Source organism: Ambystoma mexicanum, chromosome 2q, assembly GCF_040938575.1.
Source record: "Ambystoma mexicanum isolate Mex_15411 chromosome 2q, UKY_AmexF1_1, whole genome shotgun sequence".
NCBI classification, from domain to species: domain Eukaryota; kingdom Metazoa; phylum Chordata; class Amphibia; order Caudata; family Ambystomatidae; genus Ambystoma; species Ambystoma mexicanum.
This window is the reverse complement of record NC_090924.1, coordinates 1,277,206,414-1,277,234,360: the sequence shown is the minus strand read 5'-3', so window position 1 is coordinate 1,277,234,360 and position 27,947 is coordinate 1,277,206,414. Positions and strand designations below refer to the sequence as shown.

General features: G+C 43.2%; 1 protein-coding gene across 1 annotated transcript in view; it reads right to left on the bottom strand.

The window, feature by feature from the left end:
* ACAD11 (acyl-CoA dehydrogenase family member 11) overlaps window positions 1-27,947 on the bottom strand; it is a 728,164-nt gene that overhangs the window by 57,499 nt on the left and 642,718 nt on the right. The window contains exons 16-17 of the mRNA XM_069648691.1: window positions 26,472-26,543; window positions 20,688-20,842 (exon numbers count right to left, since the gene is read on the bottom strand). Of these exons, the coding sequence (XP_069504792.1) occupies window positions 20,688-20,842; window positions 26,472-26,543 (227 nt within the window). The remainder of the gene's footprint in view (window positions 1-20,687; window positions 20,843-26,471; window positions 26,544-27,947) is intronic.

Sequence of the window (27,947 nt, the reverse complement as noted above, 5' to 3'; positions counted from 1 at the left end):
AACAATCAATCAAAAAATAAGAAAAGAATTGGGGAAAATCTTGCAGCGCATCTGACCACGCCCTGCTCAAAGAACTCTGTGCTACACGCAGACAACTGATCACCACTGCCAATGCCACCTACTACCAAAACATCCTAACCAAGGCCAACAATGAAAGCAGAGCCCACTTTAAAGTCATAAAGCACTGCATCAAGCCTCTGCCTTGACCAATCCGTACTGCACTTCATCGGAAAATCTACAGCCAGCAACTCTTTCTTCATCAACAAGATCAGCTTGATCCGCCAAAACACAAACAAAGGTAATCGTCTTTCATGCAACGGTCACTTTCCGCACATTTCTTTTGGCTCTTTTCCCTTCTCGCCCCACTTGTTTTTGGTTGCGGTCTTCAGCCCCATTCTTTGTTTTAGCCTCAAGATCCTCACCCTTTGATGCAGCTGTTGAATTTCATTGTATAACATTTGAATAATCAAGTCCAGGGTTCTGCAACCTTTGGCTTTCCATCTGTTTTCGACTACAACTCCCATCAGCCCTATCCAGCAAAGTCAATGGTGGGGATCGTGGGAGTTGTAGTCCAAATTATCTGGATAGCTGCAGGTTGCAAACCCCTGATCTAGTTTCTTTTTTACCATAGAAGGGTCCAAATATTTGGTGCTCATTATCCTTTTCTCTCAACTGGATAATTGTTGCTCTCCTCGAATCAGCCTCCTACTTTCTCTCTTGCCCCTTTCCATGTTATGATCAACCTATCTGTCTACGCATTCAACGTCCACAGCTACCTACACACACACACGCACGCACGCACGCACGCACGCACACACTCACCCCCACGCTGGCCCTTTGGGTAAAGTGGCCTAGCACTGGCCCGTAGGCGCAGTCTGACCTTTGGGGAATACAGTTTTATGAGATGTTAAGAGGACTCAATCCCACATTGTTTTATTTCGGATTCTTCACACTGGTCATCGACAGTGGGAAACAGTTTGTGGTTTATGAAGTACTGACATGGGTGGGGGAATGAAAGAGGAAGGATGGAGAGGCTAGAGTCTGCCAGCTGGAGGGTTGTGTGAAGTAAACATGGCAGACATCTTTTAAATTGAACTCAACCCTGTCAACAGCTCAGACACTTATGCGCCGCTGGCTGCAAGATCACAGCTTTAGAGCATGTGTAAACAATATAATTGATGGAAGATGTTTTGCGCTTATTAAACCCAAACTGTCTGCCCAGGACTGTTTTACAGCTGCAACTATTTTGCTTGTCAGAGTACCTCAAGTTTCAGTACTTTTTAAAAATAGTTTTATTTGTGAAGTATAGAAATAAAGAGACATACAGATGTGCTACTACAACAAAAGAAATCAATTACTTTAAGCCCAGACAACAAGACTCTACAATGCCCCATTTTTTCAAAAGACAGATTTAGAGTATAAATGCAACTTTCGCTAACAAGCTTGAAACGCTATACAGAAGCAATGCCAAGCATGGGAATCAATGGTGAGTTTGGACATGCAGGCAAATGAGCTAACCCATAGCTCGCCATTGGCTAAGTTACCTTATTCAAAGGCCATGGAATGTAGACATTGGGCTCGTTACAATGGTGGAGGTACGGAAACAAGGGTGCCGGTAGGCCTACCAGCACCCTTGTTTCCGGACCACCAGAATCCGAGTCTGCCTGCCGGAGCTGCTGTGCCATACAGGTCTAACCCTGCTGGGCACAGCGGCCACTGCAGGCAGACAGGTCAACAGGGGACCGGTGCTTCCGTGTCCCCACTCCCAAGGAGTCCTATGGGACTCTAAGGGAATGGGGACTTATATTTTACCAGCGCCTGACTTTCAGGGGTGCTGGGGTTGTAATCTCCCGGTGGCCTTGGGAAGTCAGGTGGCGGTAAATATTTACGGTAGCACCGGCAGGGTTACTGCCGGTCCCGTAATGAGGCCCACTGAGTCACATCAAAAGGACATGGTACACAGGCGTGAAAACCATTTAAAAAAGTGTCAACCAAGCTCGTTTTGGGATTTTACAATAAACAGTTGAGCAGCATCAGAGGCAACAAATACATACTTCTTTCCTCAATGGATCACCTCGAGTTTGGGGGCGGGAGAGTGCTGTACCGATGCGATCATCCCCAATGATTCAGAAAGCACCCAGATACTGTCAGGATCAACGAACAAGACTGAAAGGCATCCTGTAAGCTGACATTCTCTTCCTTCTTGCCATAGTGGTATGGATCAAGACGGGAAAGAGGAGCAGTCTGCCACCAATCCATTTTAAATCCTTCCATGAAGTTGCCTTCTGCAGAAGCTCATCCCTATCCTTGCTGGCAGAGAGCCGTCTCGGGATAGCCTGTAGGCTAAAGGTTCTATTATTGGCCCGTTGTTTGGCCACAGTGGGCCAATTTCGGAAGTTACTGCATTAGTTTTAACGAATGCTACTAAGCAAATATTCTTTAATGCTTTATTTGATCCATATCTGACCAAAAGCACCCCCTTGGGTAATACTCAAACATCTACCACATTGCAATAAGTGACTGTTGGCCACTTTTTCATTGCTGCCTGTACCGATTATATGTCCCAGCCGGACCCTCGCACAGACCGAGAGCACCATGCCCAGAACACACCAGTGGATTCCTGAGCTTTACTCAGTGGGAGCCTAAAAGCTCTTTTGATAGTGAAGGAACCACCAACATCCTTTTCCAGGAAATTACTTTGACGGATTTCGATCTGCTAGTGGAAGTCTCCCAGATTTGTGGGAAATTTTAGGAGTTCTAGTGAATGGATTCTGCCATAAAAGTCAATCTGCTGAACAGTCTCGGTTTCAGACAGTGCTCTGTGTTTTAAATACTAGTATTGATGGGTTTGTACCCGGATGGGCCTGCTACCAATTTGGTGCATCAATGAGTTTACCCACATACATACATACATAGGACACTTCCTGTATACATTCTTCTGGGCATCAGTAATTGGCTCGCCAGCAGCAAGTTAGCAACAGTGCTCTAGCCATTTGTTTACTAAAGCCTACACCCGTTTTTGGCTGCCAAATCAATGACATTACTGGTACCAGTTTGGAGGGCTCGTTCAGGACTACTTCAGGAAGGTGCCCTTCAAGGGATTTACCACCGGCAGGTAGAGAACCGAAGTCATTTTAATTTTCTCATTGACCATTTTTGTAATAAAGACCGGAATCCCTTTAAAAAGTAAAGAATACTGTATACGAACTGCACTTTCTCTAGGCCTAGTGGCTCTTTGTATAGATATAAAGCCAGATCTGGTTTTCAATATAGTAGCCTATGGAAAGCCACAGCTATGCTGGGCAAAAACATTTGATGCCACTTTATGGGTAGCCTGATATCTGGACTCATTCAGCTGCCAGTCTGTCTGTGGATTCGCCTGCCTGGGACTGTGTTTCACCCAAAACAAATCTGGGCCCAGCCCAGGATACAACCTTTTGATCTCTGTAGGAAGATTATAGCCTTGTCTAGAGGACATAAAAGCTCGGAACAGGGCTTCTAAGGTAAATCCAGGACAATAGACAGCTCCCACCAGGGTTTTAATCACTGGAGTCCATTTGATGCAGTGCAGACAGGAGAGAGGGTGGAGTTAGGGTAGCCAGAAGGGAAGCGTCAGCCCAAAGAAGGATTCTAACATCTTGGATACCCCCAGGGATCCCATGTTTCCAGTGCTCCCACCCCACTTCCTGCAGCACTTTGGGTATGACATTGTTTTTGTTCCACGTAAGGCACTAGGACATGAGGGCAAAAGACACTGCCACAACAGCCATGATTGGGGCCCTTACAGAAAGCTAGAAGGAACCAATCAGCTGTGGCAGATTGCCTATTTTAGCATAGGGTAAGCTGACTCCCTTAAAGGAATTACCTTTGGACGTCAGAAGGATTTCTCTGGAACCTTATTGGGATACAGACTGGCCAAAGGCCTAATCCTAGAGGTTAAGATAAAGATTTCTAAGGAAGGAGGAAGACCTTCCCCATACAGGTCAGGGGAACATTTGGAGTGATTTGCTGTTTGGAAAGCCTGTCTGCCTGCTGAGGCACTGCCTGCCTACTAGCAGTGGCACACCTGCAAGAGCTCTCTTTCCTCAGAGACCAAGTGGCCCTTTTAACAAAAAGTCTGCATATTGTGTGTATTTCATTACAAGGGTGGTGTGATGAATCGGATGATGTCATCACTTCTTTCCTAGAGGTAGCCTCTCCTCATGTGGCCAGGGGACAGCAGCCACTCACTGAATCTGACTCTGAGGGGTGGCTATGCGAGGAAGGAACACATGAGGGGAGGCAACCCTCAAGGGGGAGGACAGGCATCATCAGATGAGACATGGTAGCCCCCTTTCCCTTTCGGGGATACCCCGTCCACTCCTCATGCCATGATGGCCTATTGTAGAAATCCCCTTCAACATGTTTCCAAGTCTGCTGGCAATGTCTTTCAATATCCATCCTTTTTAAGTACTGAGACGAGAAGGAGGGATGGAGTAATAATAATAATAATAATAATTTGGCATTTATATAGCGCTACGAACCCTCAGGTATCTGAGCGCTGCTTATTATTACCCACAGTGTGTGGTGCTCATTTATCGACCTCGGAAGGATGAAAGGCTGAGTTTGGCCCCGCCGGGATTCGAACCTGCGTTAGCAAGCTCTGCACGGATGTCAAAGCGAGCACTCTACTCGCTGTGCCACTTTACCGGCACAGCGAGTAGTGAGGAGAGCCAGATCCGGTAAGCCAACGCAGCAGTCTAGTGTTTGGAAGCTATTGAACAGTGCCGGGAACTTTAAAATGGACACAGCCAAGAGAGACAGAGAGAGACACTCTGCAACATATGCTGATTCTGAGTGGACACGGAAAGCAGAGAAAGACAGAGGTGAGGCTGTCAAGAGGGAGAGAATCCTACAACTGTATTCTGACACTGGTTCAAATCCTTGATGCAGGTGTGACAAATCCTGTGGAGTCATCACTGATCCCCAGCTTTCGATCTCCTTCTATGTGGACAGGGGACAGCAGTCGCTACCTGATCATGATCTTGGGGGTGATACTAAGAGGGAGGATAACATGGGAAGAGATGGCTATCGGGTAACTGTTACGGTCGCCTGGTCTATGCGGAGGCGTTGGGGCACGGTTGCAGCCCTCCCGGGGGTGAGATCGCTCAGCTCCGACTTCGCCCTCTGCGTTTATGTGGTGACTGGTGGTAATCGGTGATGCTGCTCGGGACTGCTCCTGCGTGGCGAATGGGGGCCTGAGTATGCCAGCTTGTGTGCCTGATCCCCTTCTCCCAAACCGTGGTACCCATGGGATGCGCTGTCCCTGGAAAGCTCACCTGTTGATTTGTTTTGGCGAGCACTCCATCCTGCTGCTTCTGGCAGGGGCGCTTGTATGATCTGGACCGAATTCCTTCACTGGTCCATTGCACGTGGTAGTCCAGTCCTGCTGCGACTAAGCCACTATACTTGAGGTAATTGTTCCTGTTTGCCTTTGTCTTTCTACGTCTGTTTTTGTTGTATTGTAAAGTTTGTTGCCTTTTATTGCTGTCCGTTCAAGTTTTGATGTTTGCTCTTTTGCTTTCTTCCCTTGCACTTGATGTTGCCAGCACGGCAGAAGCTGCGGAGCTCGAGGCGACAGCCGTAGGTAATGTGGAACAAAGCTGCAGCGGTACAGTAGCTTGTAAGTTGTTAACTAGGGGGCGCGCAGGGTTCAAATGCGGTGCGGCCTTACAACGGATGTTCTAACCTTGTCTTTCTTCTTTTTCACAGGGTCCAAGTTCGTGGATGGAGAGTGCGGTGCTGCGGCGTCGGGATCAAGATCACTGGATGTCAGGTGATGAGTCTGCAGATGAAGAGATGAAGCACCGGTTTCCTTGAGGTGAGTATGCAGGAGAACGCCTGGTTTCAAAGGTAAGTAAACTGGTCCAAGCAGTGGTGAGCGTCATGTTGCACGCGAGTCCACAGTAACGCGAAGCACCGGCCTTAAGGATGGAGCAGCTTATATAGCATATATATATCAATAGATGGTGTTTTTGTTTGTGTTCTGGGGCCTGTGGCCATGACAGTAACAGTGGTGACCCCATCGGGAGGGATGCAGTATTCTTCCCTTCCCAGAGAGGAAGACTATATAATTCCTGAATTGTTGATGGTCGATTGTCACTTTACAAATCCCTCCCATTATAGGACCCAAAGATCCCTTTCTGCAAAATACTCAGAGCAGAATACCATGCATACCTCAAATACACAACTCACATTTAACATTCTTGGTCTCTGATGTTGTTGTTCTAAACAAAAATCTTAAACAATATCTTTTTGGAAGGATTAAAAATTCTACAGACTCCAACTCCCATAACGCCTCAAGTACTGAGATGAGGAAGAGGAAGAAGGAGTTGATACGGATTGAAAAAAACCCAAGCAGAACACGCAGACTAGATGCAACAATGAAGATCAGCTGCGTGGGACTTTTAAAATGGCTTATGCTTTCAACTGAAAATTGGAGAAGAGAGAAGCAGAGCATTTGAAGCAGGAAGCAGAACCGCTGGTGAAGGCAGACACACAGGAATGGACTGTGCTCGAGGAGGCAGGTGCTTTCAAGTTGCCACTTGTGCAGAATGGTGCAGAATGGGCCAGAGATCAAAGAGGGTGTGAGACAAAGCCTGTCAAAGAAAAGCCAGAGGTGAGAGGGTACAGAGTTGTGTCCAAAGATAGTGACATAGATTAGAAGAGCCTAATAATAAGTTATTATCAGAGAACTGAAAGGCAGGAGAAGATAAAGAATGAACTTCCTGAAGAAACCGAGATAAGCCATACAGAACGAGAAAGGAATATCAGGAAGTGAAGGAACGGGAACAACAAGAGGTGGTCAGGAAAAGAAGAATTTCAGTTTGTTTGTACACCTGGACTGGGCTAGACCAAGTACCCAAAGGAGAGAAGAGGTGGACAAAAAGCAGTGGAGTAGACTTTGGGAAAGAGAACGAGCCAAAAGGGGTGAAGAAGCAAAAGGAGAAGAGACAGGGAGTGTGAGACAGAGCAAGCTAGAGGATAGAGCAGATTGCGAGAACATGAAAAGTGGAAAGGCATAGTGGCAAAAAGGTTTAAGGAAAAAGACGAGGCAGAGAATGAGATCAATAACAGAGAAGTAGGGTTTCAGGAACCCCATAAGCACGCAAGTGGCGACAAGAGGGATAATCACAGAGCAGGTTCCTGGCGAGAGCAGAAGACATAGGGGAGGAGACCAGTTAGCTTTACTTTTAGGCAGCCACAAAACATCCTGACCCTTTTCGTAGCTTCCAACCCAGTTCATTGTTTTGGCAAAGAATTGTACATTTTTCTGAGTAAACCAAATTAATGCGAGTCTGGTGTTGGGTCTGCTCCACCGATATTGTCTGATATTCCACAGTGCTTCTAAGTAATTATTACTCTTTTTGACACCATCCTGCTTTCAAGCTGGTGGCTGGTGGAGACTGAGCAAAGTACCTTTGCTCACTCACCTGCTGGTGCTTATCCAGTAGGTTTGTGGGGTTCAGCTGGGTGGCCCAGAATCAGAGATTAAAGTTCTTTTTGGGGGAAGAGGTTAGCCTCTGTGGGAGGGCATTCATTGTATTACCTCACTTTTCATTGTTCTTTTGGATTCAGAGAATGGAGAATTTGGGGGCAGATGTTTTCAATTCATTTCTGGCAAAACACGGTTGCTTATTTTGGTGACAAGTTGGATATTTAAACTAGTTATTTTAAAAGCGATTGCTAATATCTGTTAAATGTATTGTTGCATTTTGTTTTACTTACCTTCTGTAAACAACATTCAATGCTTTAAAAATTAAAATACAGCCAATGGTCTTGCAATGGAAAAAGTACTTTGTATGTTTGGTTTGGGGACCACTGCAGTGCCTGCACTGCCCATGCAGCAAGATCTACCCCTCGATATATGGAAATGTGGAGGTTTACAGACCATCCAGGGCATCAGAAAATCTAATGGGGCAGGCGTAGCTATCTCTGTGTGGTGACTAATTCTGTTCAGAGCTACCAAATATACGCCATGTCCTGTTTGAGTAGGTCACACAGTTAGGTTTTATTCTTTGGAATCCAGAATTTAAAATCGAAAAACAACATGAATTTGTTATACAAATGCAAAGTAGTGATCAATTTTACTCTTTGCTGGCCCCAAGCTCATCCTGAGGTCTTATACCAAGAACCGATTCAATTACATCAATGGCACTAGCCTGGAGCCAAGGGTTGCCCCAAAGCAAAATTGAATTTTGCCCTTATAATGGGGTAGTCCCCTCGGGGTATTCCCATTTGCCATGGCGCACCATCTGTTATAGAAATAAAAGAGCATAGTTACAGGTCTGCATCTTCCCAGGAAACCATGACGGGGAAGAGTGAATGGAGTTGTATAGTAGAACGACCTTCCAGGAAAAGAGGATTGTCTAAACAAGCAATCACATTGTACCCACTACATAAAGCAAGAAAAGGCCCAACATCTACCAGTAGCCAGGTAAAGTTGCGTGTCCTACTATGATGCATCAAAGAACGTTTAAACAAAGTGTAGTGAAGAAACCATCAATGCAAAGCGAATCAGAGTTGAATCCAGGGGCCGGAGTCAAGTCCTAAAGATAACACCAACCCCCTATCAGAATCTGGCGGATTGAAGAAAATGGAAGGGAAAATAAAATAGACAACTGTCTAGAAAAACCTAAAGAGGTGAGACAATCGAGGGTAGTGGCATGACAGCCGAGGAATGGGCAAGCATGATTAAACCAAGAGAGTGAAAGTTCTGTAAATGAAATCAAAAACGTATCTTTGAACAAACCCAGCTCCATTACCAAAATAAGAGATCCAGATTTCAGGAATTACATACATCAGAAAAGCATGCATTATATTTCTTCGGGAAACCTGGGCCACAATTCCTGTAACATTAAAGGGATATCATATGTCCGTTGTACTTGCTGTAATAAATAAATAAGGAGGACAGCTTGCAAATAAGTTGTCAGTCGACACATGTGACAAGATGTACCTCTATGAATCAAATTCTTCAGCGGGCCAAGAGGCAGACCATCTTTATAACCGCAAGAAAACTATTTGAATCATGAATGTAAATGCCCAATCTGCAGCAATCCAAAATGGCTAAAAACGATGGAGCCAATTGAACATCTGATGTATCTAGAGATTAAAAAAGGGTTAAGCCCTGCACCTTGTAATGGGGGGTGATTTTAATGCCAAGATGAATGCTTTGAGGGGGTGAGGGTCAAACTCCAAAATATCTGGTCATAAGAAGAACTGTTGGTTCCCTAATTCGGAACATGATTTTAAGGCTCTTAATCCAAAAGGCCTAGAAATTGAGGATTTCTGAAGGAAACAGGGTCTGATCTAAGTATAAACACAGCCGGAGAAAGGCCAAGTGATATTTGATTCTAGCTCCCTTTTAGACTTTCCCTCTATAAGATTGGTCTTGCATTTTGGAGGCTCAACTAATGAAGCGGTTGCTGAATGACCATAAACCCAACCATAACTCTCAAATTAGGCATGCATGGGTCTATGTCTGGGAGCTAACAGATCTGTGAATTAGGAGCAATCAAAAACAAGTCAAGACTGGGAATGCAACGGGTCAGCAGGGATGATTTAAAGGCATTTATGGCCCTACAAAATGCACAAAAGAACAAAGAGACAGTGCTCCAGAACCTGAAAGAAGAAATAGCCCATCTTAAAAAAAATACCCTGACTGAGGTGGGGGGTCTTTGGAAGTACATGAACTAAAGTACTAGGAGTCGATGTTCAAATCTTTTCTATCCTGAATTTCTAAGACTCCATATTTGTAAACAAAACCAGTGCATCAAAAACGAACACTCGACGCGAGACAGCTTGCTTTGCCAAAAAAGGCAATAGTGGAAAGAATGCATTGAAAGAAGCCTTCAGGAGCAGTTAGAATAAAGAGAACTCAAAAAAAGAGTACAAGCAATAAGCAAGCCTCATGGGACCGAAAATGGAAGAAGCTTGAAAGGGCAGCTACAGATAACTTCAAAAGGTTCTGGCATATTGTGGTGAAGGATACTCAGTGTTCCACTACGATCATCAAAGAAGCAAAGAGCACTACAGATATATGGATTGCTTTCTTGGATCAGATTTCCACAAGGAAGAAATAGCGGCTAAACTGTACTAACATTTGAAATGTCTGAACACAAAATCCAAAGCATAGCAGAAAGAGAGATTTTGACTTTTTTCCAAGAAGAAGAGATGTGTACAGAGGTAGATGATGCCTGGTGCTCAAAATGCTGAATTGGTTCTAATGGAAAAAGGTGTAAGAAGCAATGGATGAGTTTAAGGTTGATGAAACCCTGGGGCCCAGACCACTGAAGATGTTTACTCCTTGTAAATCATGCTGTCGCCCAGTTCTACAGAAATATGTTTACACTGTGAAGTAAATGGCAAATTACCCGTGTCCTAGAGGTCTAGTATTACCCTTTCTCTGCTCAACAGGAATCCAACATCAAATCCTGCATCCTATAGGTCAATTCCCAATATATACGCAGATGAACAGTTTCTTGAAGATTCTTTTGAAGATTCTATTTGTCAAGAATAGGGCAACATTTCATCCCCAGTACAAGGGGGTTCATAGAAGACCTCTCCAGAATCAGAGATTTACTCAGTACCGTCCGATCTCAATATACTGTTTGCAAACAACACTATAGTGGAACGAAACATTTTAAGACTATAGTCAAGCCTTTGATCTAATGAATGTGAATTGGCTCGGGTAACAACTGTTACATCTTCTGAAACAACTATATCTCCATTTACAAATTCAGGTGAGATATGGCCAATAAGGACATCTACCAACAGCTTTCTATACAGATAGAGGGATGAAACCAGGGTGTGTGTTAGCGTCAACCCTGTTTAAAATCATCAACAACACATCATACCCTAAAATGAAAGTAATTAAGACATGCCTAAAATTAGTCAAGACAACCACTCCCATGTTGCTGTATGCTAATGATAAATGGATATGGATTTACAGCATCTTTTTGAAAGCAGTGCATTCTTTCTGCTTAGAGAACAAAATCAGGATAAATCACTCCACATCAAAAGTCATGATATGAAGGCCAAACACTAAATATTTAAGAAGGGATAACATTGTACATAAGGGTTGCGAAGCTGGAAGAAGTGAATACCTTTATTCCTTACCTTTAGTAAGAACTAATAAAACATAAAATAGGGAAAGCAAAATTGCAAGTCCCAGAATGCAAATGATAAGACCAGGACTAGACGACTTGCTCATGCATGGTCAAACTTGAGAGCTACACCTGACCCAGTCCTACTGGCCTTCCAGGATCATCCTCTTAAAGGCCAGTAGGATCCTGTTCTGTATGCTAATACCATTATATAGGATTCCATTTGTCTCCCAATTTCTATCTGTATCCATCATTCAATCTCATACCTTGTGAGTCTTACTACCTTTCCTGTGATCTTTTCTCCAGTTGAAAAACCACTCAGGGCTCAGCTGGGGTGGGTCAGGTGACCATATAACTTAATCGTCTCCAGTCCTGTGTTTTCTTTTAATTAAGTCCATTTTATTCAACTAAAGTGACCCAATACTACAACTGCCAGAATGCAATTAATGGTGAAATGAAAGCCCAGGAATAGGACAGTGTCTCAGGTGACATGGAGTCATCTGGTAAACATAGGGCAGTTGCATGAGTGAACTTGGGTGTCCTTTGCTAACATCCCAACAAAGGAACCCTAAATGTTTGCCCATTTCTAGTCCTCACTATATCTGCCATCTGAATTATGTGAGGGGTCAGTAATGCAAGGTGGACATCTGCTTGTAGTTTTCTCATTATTTGACATTTTATTAATAAATGAAAATGCAAAGAAAATCTAACTATGCATACTCTACCAGGGAGTGCCCCACTTAATCTAGGTTGTAAGGGAAAATCTAGCATACACAAAACCGGCTCTCACCCTAAACAACAACACATTCAAAGTAAACCATAAACAACATAAATAAATGATTACCGAATAACCAGTGACTTAGATAACTTCTACATGTCCTGGTCAGAGCCCTTTCCCAGGAATGTCCAAACTCAATCTCTCACAAAGAAAAAGAAAAGTCTTGAACCAGTTCTTGAAAGTGCCAAAGGAAAACAAAAGTTCACACAAACAAAAATCCACTGGTAACAGTTCTTTCTCCATTTGTTGAAAAGTTCCCTTTCCAAATTCCACAAAGTAAACAGCACCAATGGTAATCCTGGATAACCTCCTTCCAGGATAGACTTGACCAAATTTCAATTGAAAGTACCACTTCTGCTTCAACAACTGTTCATCTTTTTACAGCCTCTGCAGCGTCTTTAATATAACTTGTCAGGATGCTTCTTCTAAGGGAGTTGCTTTCCTCCTGGCAACTCCCTTCTGCTACTGGCACTGTGAAAGCAGGCTCCTTCGCTTCCCTGTGTGCTACTAATACAACCCCCTTAACTATAATATTCTCTGACAATGTTGTTGACAACCACAGTTCTATTGGCTCTGCTGTGACTTGTTATTTAGAGATTTATTAGGCAACTTAAATACAAGACTCTTCAACCGCCAAAGGTAGGCAAGGCACACTTCCTTACCATGCCATAAGAAAGGGGCAGCCTCTTTGCCTTGCCCGTTTATCTTACAGACACCACTAGAATCTGTCTTGGCTTCTAGACTGCTTCTCTCTCAGCTTCAACAGTCTCACCCCTACAGATTGTTGAATAGTTTGTTTAACAAGCACCCAACTCTCTCCCCCAGATTTATGTTCAGCTTCTTGGATTCGAGCAGTTACCCCAACGTTGTATTGCCACTTTTCCAGCAATGGATAACCTTATCATACTTGTATCAGAGGACACTGGTTTGGTAACAACGTTAACAACTTCAACATGTAGGTGATTAGGTATTAATAAGGCTGGTTTCAAGTTAGAAGGATTTTGTCTCCTGGCTTGGGCATTACTTGCTCGTCACACTACTTCAGCAACTTCTACATTTACAATGTATTTGTTCTGGATGTTACAAGATTTGGGTTTCACAAGTGAAACAGAATTAGTTACATGAGACCACTTTTTGGTGGAGAAGTTCACCTTTTAAGATTGTAAGACCTTTTTTTGATGTAATGGTTCTTGCAACAATTTGGGAAAGTCAGCTGCTACCATTCGAGTGATTATGAACAGCGTTCTCCCTCTTAATTGGAGACACGGGACCACACCGGTAAGGTTATTTAATGTAACAATGGGAAAGAGAAGGTTTTTATACATGAGCACTTTGTCTTGTGTTAAACGTGCGTGTGATACATTCCCTTTTTTTTTATACAGACCTCCCACAGCAACACAAACTTTTATTCACTCTTACTTCTATTCAAGTTCAACTGGAGCTGGTTACAGTTCTCGGCAAGGAGTTTTATGTGAATTGGAGTACAGAGCTTCACTCACCGGCTCCATAACACTGATTGCGGGCGGCTTCCACTTCCGACTTTTTCTTCCTGCTACTACTATTTCAGGTACTCTTGGGATCCATACCCCTCTGCAGCACGGGTGTCTCTGATCCCGCCTCAACCACAGAGAGTCTCCTTCTCTCCCGCTTCCCTCTGCTTGCTTCTGCACATGGGCCTCGAGTATTTGCACAACCTCAGCTCTGCAGTCACAGCTATTGGGCGCACCTGGGGAAACTGAACTTCTCCAAGTCTCTTCCAGTGCAGCCAGAGCCTGACAGGGTTTGTGAACACAGGACAAACTCAGAACCTGCAGGTGAAATCTGCTCTTCTATCGTCCGGGCGTAAGTGGTCACATTTCCTTGTGATCTGCCAGCCTTGAGCTCTTCTCCTTCTGCTACTATTGCCAACCTTCCAGCTCCTGCTCCAGCTCCAGCTCCTTCCCTCCTGCGCCTTCCTGCTGCTGCCTTGTATGCCTCTCAGGTGGGGCAATTGACTTCAGGTGCAAGCCCTTAATGTTAATTGCCTGACCCCGGCAAAGGCTGCTAGGCCTACTTGCCTGACCTTTACTTCTGCATGCCTCCTCAACCCTCTTCTTCATCACAGTCCCAAGGGATTCTGGGAAACAGTTTATTTTAAAGAAATTAGGATTTTCCACTTCAATACTTTTAAGGCTGGTTTTAATTCCCTTAACATTTTTAGAAGAGGGATTGAGAGTTTTAATTTTACTAGAGAGGATGGTATAGAAAAGGCAACACGTTCTTCATTCCTTTTGGTGCACCCTTGACATTGAGGACGATGTTATGCGGGTGTGTGGGCTCGAAATCAGAGCGTAAACCAGGTGCACAGTGCCGAAGCAGACGGATCAGCAGGGGAAAGGAAGAGCGAAGTCAGAAGCAAAGAGGAAGGTCTTGAGGTGCTTGCGGAACCTGAGATGGTTCTCCTTAAGTTTCAGAGCGGCAGGGAGGCTGTTCTAGAGGTAGGCCCCAGCCGAAGAAAGAGATCTACCACCAACTCGTTGCTTAGAAAAGTGACTAACCCTCACAGAGTTGGGGGTGGAGGAGCGCAGGTATTTAAGGAGGGAAAGTTGAAGGTATTTTGGAACCAGGCCCCAGAAAGCCTTGTGGACAATGCAAAGGGTCTTGAATTTAATCCTTGCAGCCACTGGGAGCCAATGAAGAGATTTCAGGGCTGGAGAGATACAATCCCAGGGCTTGAAGCCAAGGACAAGTCTTGCAGTCCTGATGACACATTGAAAAACATTTCCAGGACCACATTTTGTTCACAGTCCACCAGTGTCTGAGCCTTGGGCACATTTATACAGAGAAGACTAAGTAGGGCCCCATGGCTATGCAGTACTCAAAACAAAACCCAATGTGTGGCAATTATCCCCCCAAAATGTCTTTTACAGTTCTTAGTTTGTGTCTTGATTGCCCACCATTTACTTCAATTTCTGACCACCTCATGTAATTGACATTTGTGCTAAAGTATAAGGCAAAGTTTCAGATGTTGTGTTTACTTCCCAAAGAGCAAAAGAGGGATACAGAAAAGTATGAAAAATAGTCTTGAAGCATCAATGTGTCTATTGATCTCTCCTTCCTCTTCATTTGATCCCCCTTCACATTCCATTCACGCCCATTAACGGCATTCCTGTTCACTACCTTTCCCTTGCAGTAAACTGCACCCCCCCCCATCGTGTCAACTTGGACAGACGGGGGTGAAGCACAATGGGCCTCATTATGACCCTGCCGGTCCGGAAACAACGGTGGCGGTAAACCCGCCGCCACCGTTGTCTCCGGACCTGCAGATTAAGAGTTCTGCAGGCGGCTGGTGTCACTCCTGCCAGGTCTGCAACATATTTTTTATTTAGTTGACGGTGCAAGGAAGTTATAGGAAGCGGAGAAGGAAGCAGGGAGCAAGAGAAACAGCTACTGAAAATGTAACCAAGATCCACAGGGTAACCATTCTGGTTTCACCATCACCATCTTGTGGCCAATGCTGGATTTGCCTTTATTGGACTTCATTGATTCACAGTGCATCTCAACTCTCATGCTGGACTTCCTTTGCATCTTGTACTCATGGTGGCCCTGAATCATGCTGTTCCCATCTCCATCTTGTATCCTGGCTTGCAACATTATGTGTTGCTACTGACTTCTGAAATTGTATTCACTCTCCACTCTTTTTTCTACACTCTTTTTGACTGCTTACTCTCTGTTCTCTCCTCCTCTCCCTTCTCCCTTTTCCTATCTCCTCCCCTCCTCCCCTTACTTTCTTCTATGCACTTACTCTACCAGAATTGTCCCTGGACCTAGTATGATAGCAACCTCGTCTGAACCACCCCCCCCTTCCAGCACTATCATCAGGCCTAGTACGATAGTCGCCTGTCTGTTTTCATTTCCTTGCCACTATCCTCCACCCCCTCCCTTCCTTATCTATGTCTTAGCTCTTGCACTATCTGAAATGTCATCAGGCCAAGTACGATAGTTAATTTCACATCCTTACTGTTCATGGCCTGTAGAAATGTCATTGTATTTTTCCCTTGTTCACTCCCTTGTCTTGAAGCGCTTTGAAACACATTGTGTATAGGCGCTATATAAATAAACTATCATATCATATATCTTAACCCACAGATTATATGTGAATACGAATTGTCACCGTTATCGTATATGGAGTAATACTAGTCTAGTAAAGCAGGAGCGAGGCTTTTTAGAAATACACTACTAATGGAATCACTTCTAGGCATTTCCAGATGTGCCTACTAAGGCACAGTGAGATTAAATAATTTGCTGAGAACCAAACACCTTGCTTACATTTTTAGCCTTGTATGAAATTCAGTTACTTGACCACATATCGTGCCAGCTCAAGGTGGTACAAATATGTGTTATTGGCTGGATTCTAAGCCCTACTATAGTACTCTCTTTTATAGAGATTACTTTAAAAGTGCACAATTCATACAATAACACATTCTGACAATATATAACCCATTTACCCTTCCTAAATGTAAACCTGCAAGTTCCAACATGTATAGTAATGGAAACCTACAAAAGAATTTCCTACAGACACAGTGAAATACAATGCTATGACATCAATGTTTCACACCGCTTGAAGCTTGTTATGTGCCCCCGTCATTTCTAATTAACCAACAATCACACTTCAATTGCCACAGTTAATGGTCACTTCCAGGTACGTGTTACCACCAGCAATACTTTTTCTTTGTAAATAGGTTGCTAAAAGACATGCTAAAAAGATATTTCAGACCTCACTGGGATCCTGTGTGCAGCCCTGGCTGTTTGTCTTTGAGGTGAGGGAGACCAGGTCGGGCGGGGGGACCGTTGGCATTTGTCCTTCGCGTCCTGCTAAATCTGCCTCTGCTCCTGTGGCCCCAAATTGGTTCTTTGATCCATGAAGAGCACAATATCCATACAATATCTTTGTGCGCCTTTACCCTGTGCCAAACAGAGCTGCTACAACCCACATGGTTTTCGTGCAGGCCAGGGCCCTGCTAATGGCAATTGCAATGTAACCCTTTTACAAAATGAGCAGATCCAGTACACGATTGTATGGTGCAGGCAGTGGGATAGGTGTTAAAGTCGTGTACCCAGGTCATTATGTTTCATAATGACCTGGGTAGGAGAATAGCAGATGCAGCAGCACGCTGGTAGCAGAATAACAGATACAGCGCCACACTGGTAGCAGAATAGCAGATGCAGCAGCACGCTGGTAGCAGAATAACAGATACAGCGCCACGCTGGTAGCAGAATAGCAGATGCAGCAGCACGCTGGTAGCAGAATAACAGATACAGCAGCACGCTGGTAGCAGAATAGCAGATGCAGCAGCATGCTGGTAGCAGAATAACAGATACAGCGCCACGCTGTTAGCAGAATAACAGACAGTGCCACGCTGGTAGCAGAACAGCAGATGCAGCAGCACGCTGGTAGCAGAATAGCAGATGCAGCAGCACGCTGGTAGCAGAACAGCAGATGCAGCAGCACGCTGGTAGCAGAATAGCAGATGCAGCAGCACACTGGTAGCAGAATAGCAGATGCAGCAGCACGCCAGTAGCAGAATAGCAGATATAGCGCCTGCTGTTCCACCAGGGACAAAAGAAATGCCAGTGCTCTGTCTATTTGTCGCCCTGTGCCACACAGAGTTTCTACAGAGATGCATTCTTCAAATGCAGGTTCGGGCTCTGCATATATAACCAGGTAACCGTGCACCGCATAGATCTGCTACACCCCTAAGCTCTCCGAGCACTAAGGGGGGCCCTTTCAGTGGGATGTAACCCTCTGCCACAAAGAATTTCAACAAACTCACAAATTACCACTCCAGGTAAGGGCCCTGCTCATGTAACCGTATGCTGGATGTACAGATCAAATGTACCCTCAGTGGTACATTGTAAGCATCAGTCGCCAAGGAATTATGTTTAGGAGGCTCCGTGCTTTATTAGGGCACTAAAACCCAAGGGGACCTACAATAACCTTAAAATGTTCTGAGTGCAGCTAATTATCCTTTAATATACCAAAAAGTATCATGGCTAGTTTACTAGTCAAATACTCCAAATAGCAGCCTTGAAGTTAGGAAAATGTTTGCAGTGTTTAAAAGTGCTGCCGTTTGTTGTTATGAAGTGCTGCTGTCTGCCAGTGGTCGAAGTGTAAGAAAAGAAGTAGTGGAGCTATGTTCCCTGCAGGCCTGCCCCGCTCCTCACAAACCCCATTGACCTGCCCCCTCCCACACACAATAGAAACCCCCAAACACATTTGCCTGCTGTTTAAGGGAATGTTCAGTGCAGTGCACTGAAAGTGCAAGTTTCAACTTCTTCCTACACTGTTATTATAAAACGAAACCGTTCCGGTACGGTTTCTTTTTAAAATAAAAGTATAGGAGCTGTAAAAATAATTTAAAAAAGTACAGAAGCACTGCTCCCAACCGCTCCCGCTCACTTCGACCACTGCTGTCTGCCCTATAATCCCTCCAACTGATCCTCCTCAAAGTGGAGGATGGAGCGACTAGAGATGCAGTCCTCTCTTAACAGCTTTCACTGTGTGTCTGCAAGTGTTCACTAGCTTCATAACTGGTAGTTCCTATATTATCAACCAACTGTGATATACCAACTCGATGATCACTCCAATCACTTAAGGGGGAGGTCCCAACTCAAACTTTAGAAGGCCTTCATTCGTATTCATGATATTCGCATTGTGTTACAGGATAGCGTGACCACCCAAGACGATGAGCTCAATCTCGCCCGGGCTGGTATCCATCTTGTAAACACAGCGTGGGAGGTATGTTCAACTGCAAGAGTGTTCCCAGTGGAAAGAACAATGAAAATATAGCAGAATCTCCCTGGTAAAGACAGACTAACCCAGGATGCAAAGCGGTCTACCTCATCAAAATGTCTTGCATGTTACCCATCAACAGGAAAGGTTCTCGGCACCACTGAGCTCCATGGCTTATATGCATAAGCGTGTCACAGCGAACACTCCCCGACATTCGACTCTGATGCCACGCTCAGTGGGCCCTAGAGATCCACACACTATGGTGACCCCTTTCCAGTAGGACCAGTCACATGGTCTCTGTGCCCCCTGAACCCAATTTTGTCCTCTGACATCCTACAGGTGTTCAGAGTAAACAGATATGAAAGGTAGAGCATTGGGATCCAATTATACAATGTGCTTTTGTGTATTGGGGAATGCTGTGCAGAAATGGGCTGTGCAGGAGTGGGCTGATATGCCCATCCTTGAAAAAAAACACCCTCGACGCAGAAGTCCTACAAAACTACCGACCTATCTCACATTTATCAGCAAAGTCATAGAGAAGTTAGTTGTTAAATCAAGTAACTCGGTCTGCTCCAGGATTACCAATTCGGGTTCTGTCCCACATGCATCACTGAACAGCCACCATGCAGGTGGTCGACAATGCTATTTCGATTGTCGATAAAGGGTACTTGTGCCTGCAAGTCCTCCTGGACCTCTCAGCTCCATTTGACACATTTCATCATCACACACTACTCGCTCACCTTGCACACAGGATGAGCTTCTTTGGCATCATCCTGAAATGGTTCACATCCCACCCATCTGGCAGACACCAGGCAGATGGACTCCCCTCAGGTCGGAACGTATGGCACCAGATTGCCTGGCACGTCAAAATCAGCTCCTCAGTTACAAGGGGGAGCTAAACTGCTCCTATCAGTTTCAATTCTTGCCCCAAAACCTGTCACTGTTATCGTAATAACATGTGGTCCCGGAAATGTTGTTCAATGTTTGTTTGTTTGTTTATTTAATTTCTAATGCGCACCAGACCTAGGGGTAGCAGGGCGCAGCAAAAAGAATGTGCAAAGCTTACAAATTACATAGTGAAAATCACAGTGACATAATAGTAAATACAGAAGAACATAAAGGTGGGTGCATTTGCAAAAGAGATACAGAGTTTACAATCGTAGTTTTCGTTAGAGTAAAAGGAAAACCTATTTACAAAGGCAGGCATGTAGTGTGATCCAAAGGAAGACATTTACAAAGGCAGACATGTAGCGTGAACAGTTACAGACGGTCATGCAGTAGTCACGTGGCCAGTGTGCCATCAGATTACATTGTGCATGAAAGCCAAACCCCACTAAGCTGATCCTGGGGCTGCTATGTCCAAGATAGTTTTTAAATATGGCTCCAAAGCACATTTGCCTCTATATAGGCATTAAAAGTAGTTAAACGTAGGGAACACAGTGAAATGACTTCCTAAAAAACCAAGGCCACTGAAAAATACGAAGTCTAAATAACCATTACTGAAAAGAACTAAGCTAAAAATAAAAAAAAGCAAAATAACTAAAACAAAAAAAATATAAAAAAGGAAAAGAAACACTCCTTGGCAGGAGCCGTAAGGTTTAAAAGAACGGATTACGCAGGAAGATGCTTGAAACTATGGGACATGTGGGGGTTATCCAACTCACCCCCATTTCGAAAGCACAATTTCAGAAACATAATAATGGCAAAGCAGGATGTCTGGATTGATCCTCAGGGGTCCCTGGGGCCCCCACTTCCTTCTACTTCTAATTCCAGAACAAACCAATAACAAGCTTATAATAAAACACATCCCCTTTGAACAGACTTTCCTCTTGAAGAAAAAACAAGAAACATTATTAGTCTAGTTACATCTCCTTTCTTCAGTTGAAAGGTCATTATTTGGACCGTTTGTCAGTTAACATGAGTATTACTACCTACATGCTGAATGTGGGTTATTACTCCCAGGATGTTAGTACTTAGGCCTCCTGGTACTTACATGCTCATACAGTTTCTTCCCAAATGTCTCCCGCTCGCCTGTACGCTGGCACATGATCTGTAAAGCACGTTCAGCCACACCTATGGTTCTCATGCAGTGGTGGATACGGCCAGGGCCCAGGCGACCCTGGGCGATCTCAAACCCTCTTCCCTCACCTAGATATAAAGGGAGTAAGAACACACGCTAGCTTAAACATTTTCCAAGATTTATTTCTGTTTGAAAAGTTAGAATGCATGCTAACAAATCTTACATTTACAACCCGCCCTGTATAAGAAAGTAACCCTAAATCTAAGAAAGCATTGATATATTCCACTCAGTGCTCCACTAAATTTTAATAGACTTCCCATTCCTCCTTTAGGGTAAACCAAGGCCAGTGTAGAGTAACATGAGACCTTGCTCCTCAATCCTAGGGTACTGCCATTAGCACACATACTTTAGACCATATAGTTATCCAGCACAGTGCCATTTAAAACTTCTTAATGCCACAGCTTTAGTAGTTAGCACCTAGTTGGGGACCAGCAAAAGGAAAATGTGGTACCCCTATAGGGAGGGTTAGTAATTCCAAATATCACATTCTAGTGTGTGCCCCTATAAGTCAACTCCTCGCAGACAACTCAGTGGTCAACGAGGGCACATAGGGGTCTCTCAAGATTGAAAACCTGCCTGGTGCCTTTGTTAACACCTTACACCCACGTATTGCTTTTCCCACCACCCCTCCACCCTAAATTCGCCCTCCATCTCCCGCTCTCAGTCTCACAGGTAAAGGGAGGTGCAGCATATCTGCCTAATTTGGCAACCGCTTCTTGCACTGTTCTCCTGGATCCCGCAAGGTCCTTCTTCTGGTTTCTGGTGTCCATGCCTAGACACTGCCACCGAGGGGAAAGAACAGGACTTCCTGGCGGCCACCTCAGAGCTGCCCCTTCTCCCATAAGCCAGCAGTGCAGAATGCTGCCCCAAAAATCCTGCAGGAGCATCCTATGCAGAATGACTTTCTCTTTCTCTAGCTCCGGTTCTCTCTTTGGCCATCCTTTATTCTTTACCTTACTTTTCAGGTGGTCATTCTGGAGGATGTGGCCAATCCTGTTTAATCGTATGGTAAACATCGCCTATTGTAGAGTTACTTATTGCCTGAGTTTAGTCGAATGGAAATAAATAGGTGTAGGAATAGAATTTCATGGTCTCTCCATAATATAACAAAATGTAATCCTTGTTTTGATTCCTTTTTGCAACACATTTCTGGCAACCTAAGATTTCACCTATTTAGTGCCCCTAATATTTAACGTTTTATTGATCAAATGTTTTTTGATATTCTTGCCAAGTAGGCTGCAGTCCATCTCAATGTACATTTGCATTTGCTTGATTATGGCATTCAACTCAAAAAGTGTACACTTTAAGGAGCAGCCAGAAAATTATGAATTAAAATAAATATATATTTCGAGACAGCGAGGCAATGTTGAGAATTATATTGAGGAAAGAACCATATGACTGACTTTTGGACTATAAATAGCATAGGTGGCAACCAGCTTTATTTTCAAACGAACCCCTTTTCGAGTCTACTTGGGCTGGCCATTTTGCTCGCTTATATGGTTGGATGGAAGGGAGCTTGAAATGTATCAGATGGAGAAATGTCCCCGCAGGGGTGGAGGGGGTTCTATGCTTCCGATTGGATTATTAAACTAAAGAGCTTCAAAGCAGCTGGCCCGGACGGGCGAATGAATTTAACCTTGATGGGGAATCTGAAACTCTGTCTGGAGATTAAAGAATAACAGCAAAGCTCCTCACCACTTGCCTTAAGTGTTACATTGTACCAATTTTGAAGAAGGCCAATCATTTGAACACATTTGGCCAATCGCTCTCCTAGATTGCAGCAGCAACGTTTTTATGTTTATGCTGCCAACTTATTTGGAGCAATGGGCAGTGCTTTCTGGTATGCTTTCTAAGAATCAAATCAGGTTTCTTAAAAATTGGGAACCCCCTTTAATGTTTAATTCCAAAAGTACATCAAAGTCAGACATGGGTAAAGAGACATTTGCCCATATATCCAGTCTGTGTAAAACTACTGGCCGCCTTCAACCTTGTGGGCAGGTACTGGCTATGGCGGAAATGGCAAATGTGAGGCATCCCGTGTGGTCTTTTTAAAATGATCATCAATGCACACAAATCCTAAAATTCAGATGAGGGTGAACGCAAATGGTACCCAGTTTAGAGAAATCGCGACATACACTGGTCTGAGACAGTGATGTGTTCTGGCTCTCTGACTATTTCATTTGTATTTTCCGGACATGAAGGAAGTATTTGAAAATGTCCATTGTTTCCCCCTAAACGTGTGACACCTCTGTATAGGGTGATTGGCTTTTACCGATATTAAACTATTTGATTTTACTCCATTAGGGCTGTAACACAATATAACAGCTATGGGATCCTATGTCAAAGAATATCATTTACAGATCAACATTTGTAAACCTACCATTATCAATTTTAAATATGGCAGGAAATTCCCAAACTACAAGAGGAGACTCAGTGATTTTTTTCTTGGAGTGCAACATTTTATTTATTTGTGGCTACTTGTCTAAAATAAAGTGAAGAAATCCCCATTTGCCACTTTTTCTGCTATTCTGCTATATAATAATTGTTAAATGAAGGTGACCCCCAACCCCCCTCTTTAATATGGTCTTGGGCTGTGTCAAATAACCAGATGGTTTCGGTTTTGAGCATACAAATGGCGGTACTTGGAAACAAATTCTAAATGTACCCCCTTCTCTACTGACAGCTTTGGTCCGACACAAAATAGTTCTGTCGTCCTTGAAGGCTATAAAGTAGAATGGAAAAAGATGATCGCTGACAAGATACTGAATACCAGTTGAATATTCCATTTATGTGGATTTGTACAAAAGTTTAGAACAATCGGCCCAAGTTGAGTGTGATGTTAATTTGTCTGAAATGGATTGCAGTAAAGAAGGATTACTTAAAACCCCTCCTGCAGTTAAGAAAAAAAATACTTGAATATGACTAGTCTCTACTAACATAGAAATCAAATATGATGATCTTTATAAGGAATATGCAGAAATCAACTTGAAATATGTTATACTAACCAAATATCTATGTGCATTGCCTAGCAGTGATTATAGGTCTATCTTTATGCAATTTTGCTTTAACCAGCTTTGTTCCTTGGAAGTTATGGGTGCCAGAAAGAAACTATCTCGGGCGGTTAGAACATGTCATCTTTGATGAACCATAGACGCTAAACATTTAATTCTGAGATGTGAGGAAACTAAAACACTAAGTCGTATGTTTTCTTAATATGTTCATTACCTTTCGTAAATTTGTGCGGAGTAGTTTAATGAATGTGAGAAGACCTCTTTGGTATGTATGCAAATTATTAGGGGAAAGGCTACTTAATGAATTTAAGGGGTTTACAAAAGCTGTCATTATAGTGATCATTGTATGTAATTGGTTATTTTCAATTGGATATTTGAATTGGGGGTTGTGATTTTTTTTTATGTAGGTTTGCTACAAAAACGGAATCACGTTAAATAAATATATGGCCATTCTTCCACCTTACCTTTCCTCTAGCAAGACTTCCTGTTTCTTTATGATGCCACCTATTGTTATCATCCCTTTCTATTCATCTATAGTGCCTCTGCTCTATCATTTCATGTTTGTCTTGTGTGCTGCCCTTCTTGCTCAATCCTTTCTTCTACCTCGCCACCCTTCCTCGTATGCTTTTGTACTCCTGTCTTCTACAGTCTAAGAGTTATTTTGAAAATGAGATAACCACTTGAAAGGTTACAATTCAGAGTCCACTCACAAGAGCAACACGGAAGCAAACAGAGTGATAGAGGGATCAATGTCCGGTCTACCCACTAAATCACTGGCCTTCAAACTGAGGAGCTGGCGCCTGTAAGGCAGCCCATAGTATGTCCAGGGGCACAAGGCTATTTCACTAAATAGAGTGAAAGGAGACAGAGCAATCGCCAAGTTCTGCCCAAACAGTTCCAGTTCTTCATGGAGTTTGTAGATGTCGTCCAAATCTATGGGAAACTTTGTAAAAAATATGCAGAGATATTTTTCATACTTCGCGGAATAGGAAATTTCATAGTTACAGGGGCAACCTACAGGAACAATCCAAACATTTTGAAATCTGTACTTGAAATTTAAAATCGGTGAAGAATTTTGAAAGACTACAGAAAAATGTGTACAGCAGATTTGGGTGGCTTCTAGTTTTCAGCAGTTTGGCCGATCCCTTGAAATCTGATCCTAAAGGAGAAGAGCTCAGTTTCTGGGCTGCGGGCATAGACAATGGCCAGTGCCAGTTCCACCACCGCAGTGTTCAGCATCAAAGAAATACTTGCAAGTGGGCATGTTACCAGGGATGAAACTGTGGGTTCAGGTGTACCACCATACACCTCTGTCCTTATGGTGTATGCTGCCTAGTGCATCTGCAGGTAACCAAGTGATGCTTGACGACCAAACGTATCAAGGGATGAACCGGCACTGCATGTGCAAAGATCACTTGCTTTAAACCTTGTGTATGAAGCATTTCTTCCCAAGCTAACTTTTCATGTTTGTAGTATTGGTAAAACCAAATGCGCTGTAGTCATTTCAAAGGTTGAAATGATGTGCCTGTAAAGTGGCTAAAGTGTGTTGTAGGCAGGTAATGCTGTCCAATTTGTAAATGTAGTATATGAAATGACTGTATTCGTAAGCAATGGTTAGATGATTAATTTATAATTGCTGATTAGATGCCTGATCAAACGCAAGGTTAATAAGTGTTGCATTCACAAAAATCACCTTCTATAAATCAAAATAACTAAATACAGTCAAAAGTGAATCTGTTCTCGTCTATACAGAAGGAGGTTGTGTGGATCCTGCATTTCACCAATCCTGGTGGGTCTGCTCTGCCTGTCATCCTTCTCAAGATGATTAAAATGAGTAACAGAGCACTGGGTTAATAATGCCATATGTTATTTTCAGCTCTCTAAGGGTCTCATTAGGGGTTTGCACAATACCGAACAGGAATACTGCATGCAGTACCTAGTATTAACGCACCAGGGATCCTGAGTGTTCCTCATGCTTATGACTCTACCACCACTGGGGCGGTAATGTCACTAGAAAAATGCAGTACTATATTTCAGAAGTACCCCAGGTTTGCTCAAATGTACTTCCATGATGGGAATTATTCTGGGGCACCATAACACTGCTGTCTCACGAATGAAGAAATGCACAGAAAGTTTAGCATCTCCATGCACAAACGGATTGAGAATTTGAGCATCAGAAATGCCCACCTTTTCATCTCCTTTACAGGTCCCATGCATCTTCCTGGCATGGAAGTGTATGGGGTTTACTTAAGAGATTATAGCTTTTGCAATAAAGGGATAAAACAAAACAATGTCCTCCATCTTTTGAGTAAAGGCTACATTATGAAGAAATATTTCAGATTTTTGGGCATTTAATTCAATAATCATGTGGTATTTCAAACATACCGCCTCAGGGAAATACCGCACTACTCATAATGAGAATGTTTTGCAACAGTAAATATCCCATATATCACCTGCTTTTACCATTACCACCATACTCATAATGAGTATCAACGTGTCTGTGCATGCGAGTTCTACACAAACCTAAACTATTCTTAATAGCCGAAATAAAGATGGAACTGAAACTAAAGTAGGCTATGCGGGTGTGGGAACTAGGGATACTGCCCAGAAAGCTATCACAGACACAACACATGCTTAATTTCTCCCTTTTCCTAAATTATGTCAAATAGAACACTGGAACACTTACCTAGGATCAAATTAGAACTTGGTACTCGCACATTATTAAAGTGTACTTCAAAATGTCCACCATGGGGGCTGTCTGAAAATAGAAGAGTGCAGTATTAAATCTCAACTTTACATAACATGTGATATGTCATACCTAAAGTTCATTTTTTTTTATTTCTACAATAATGAGGCTGCTAAGTGTATGCATCACAGGCTATCTAGATGCCCTTCTGTTTTATTTGTTTATAATAAATAAGCATACATGTAACAGTACATCATATAGCACCGTGCAGGAAATAATTTATATGTACATACAAATTATAATTTAATTAAAAACTTTGTGATAAATAATTCAAATTCATATTAGTCTAGAATATTTTATGACAATTGAATTTTGCATACCTAAAACTATGTTATTATAGACATCCATGTAACTAAGTATATTTGAAAAGATGCCAACACATAATGAATGTTGCATAAGCATATTAAATAGTATTAGTTGTTATCTCCAAATGTCTACTAATATTCTATGAACAGTTCTTATGCAGGTGCACTTCTTAGCACCCTCAAGCTACCAACAGGTTTAATGGAGCGCTTTAACAAGAATATATTCATAATACAGACATAACTCAAATTCTCCTGGTTTCTTTGAATATATAGAACATGATAGTGGAAAGATTCCACCAGGTCTATCTACATTGCACTTTTTAATATCTGCTTAATTACCTAGATCCCACTTAGGACCCAACTTTGCTTAAGAACTTCCCCCTAGTTATGCTGCCCTTTAGAAACCAGAATGCGCTAACATTTCTATGTGTTTACAGCACATAATGCGTCCATGGTTCTATGGAAAGTGAAGCTTTATGATAGTTTATGAATTATATCACGTGAATAGCATACAATAGCATATGAATCTTATGATAGCACATGGCAGGAGCTGCATTTGGTAATAATTAGACTGTCCCTCTCCTAGATTTGTTTAACTGAGAGCTACTGAATTTGTCGTCAATGACAATTCTTCTGAGCCATCCAAGGATCTCTCTAAAAGAGATTAGTGGGTAATTTTTGATCATGAACCGGTGTAATCCCTGGTCCGAATGAGGTCAGCCTAGAATGGGATTACAGGGGATCTGTAAATGGAATGGAGCGACTTGGTGTGAAGTGAAACCCCTGAGTCGCTTGTGTGGTACAGCCTGGTAGAAGAAATGGCCTGCGCTGGCATCTGCACACTCCTGTGCCAGATTAGGCAGGCATGGAGGAGAGAACGGTTACACTGTCTGGCAAGGCAGGGTGGAGGAGAGCCGGCATGTGGCCAAAAACAGGGCAGTGTCAGGGGTATGTGCGGGGGAGAAATTTCTGACCAGAGGAGTAGCTGCCCACCACTTGGACCAGGCTGGTGGAGGCCTGGGCGAGGAAAGGGACAGAGTCAGCGAGCCTTTTTGTCCTCATTCAAACCACCAAGGAAATGTAAATCATTCACAGAGAAGGAGAAAATGTA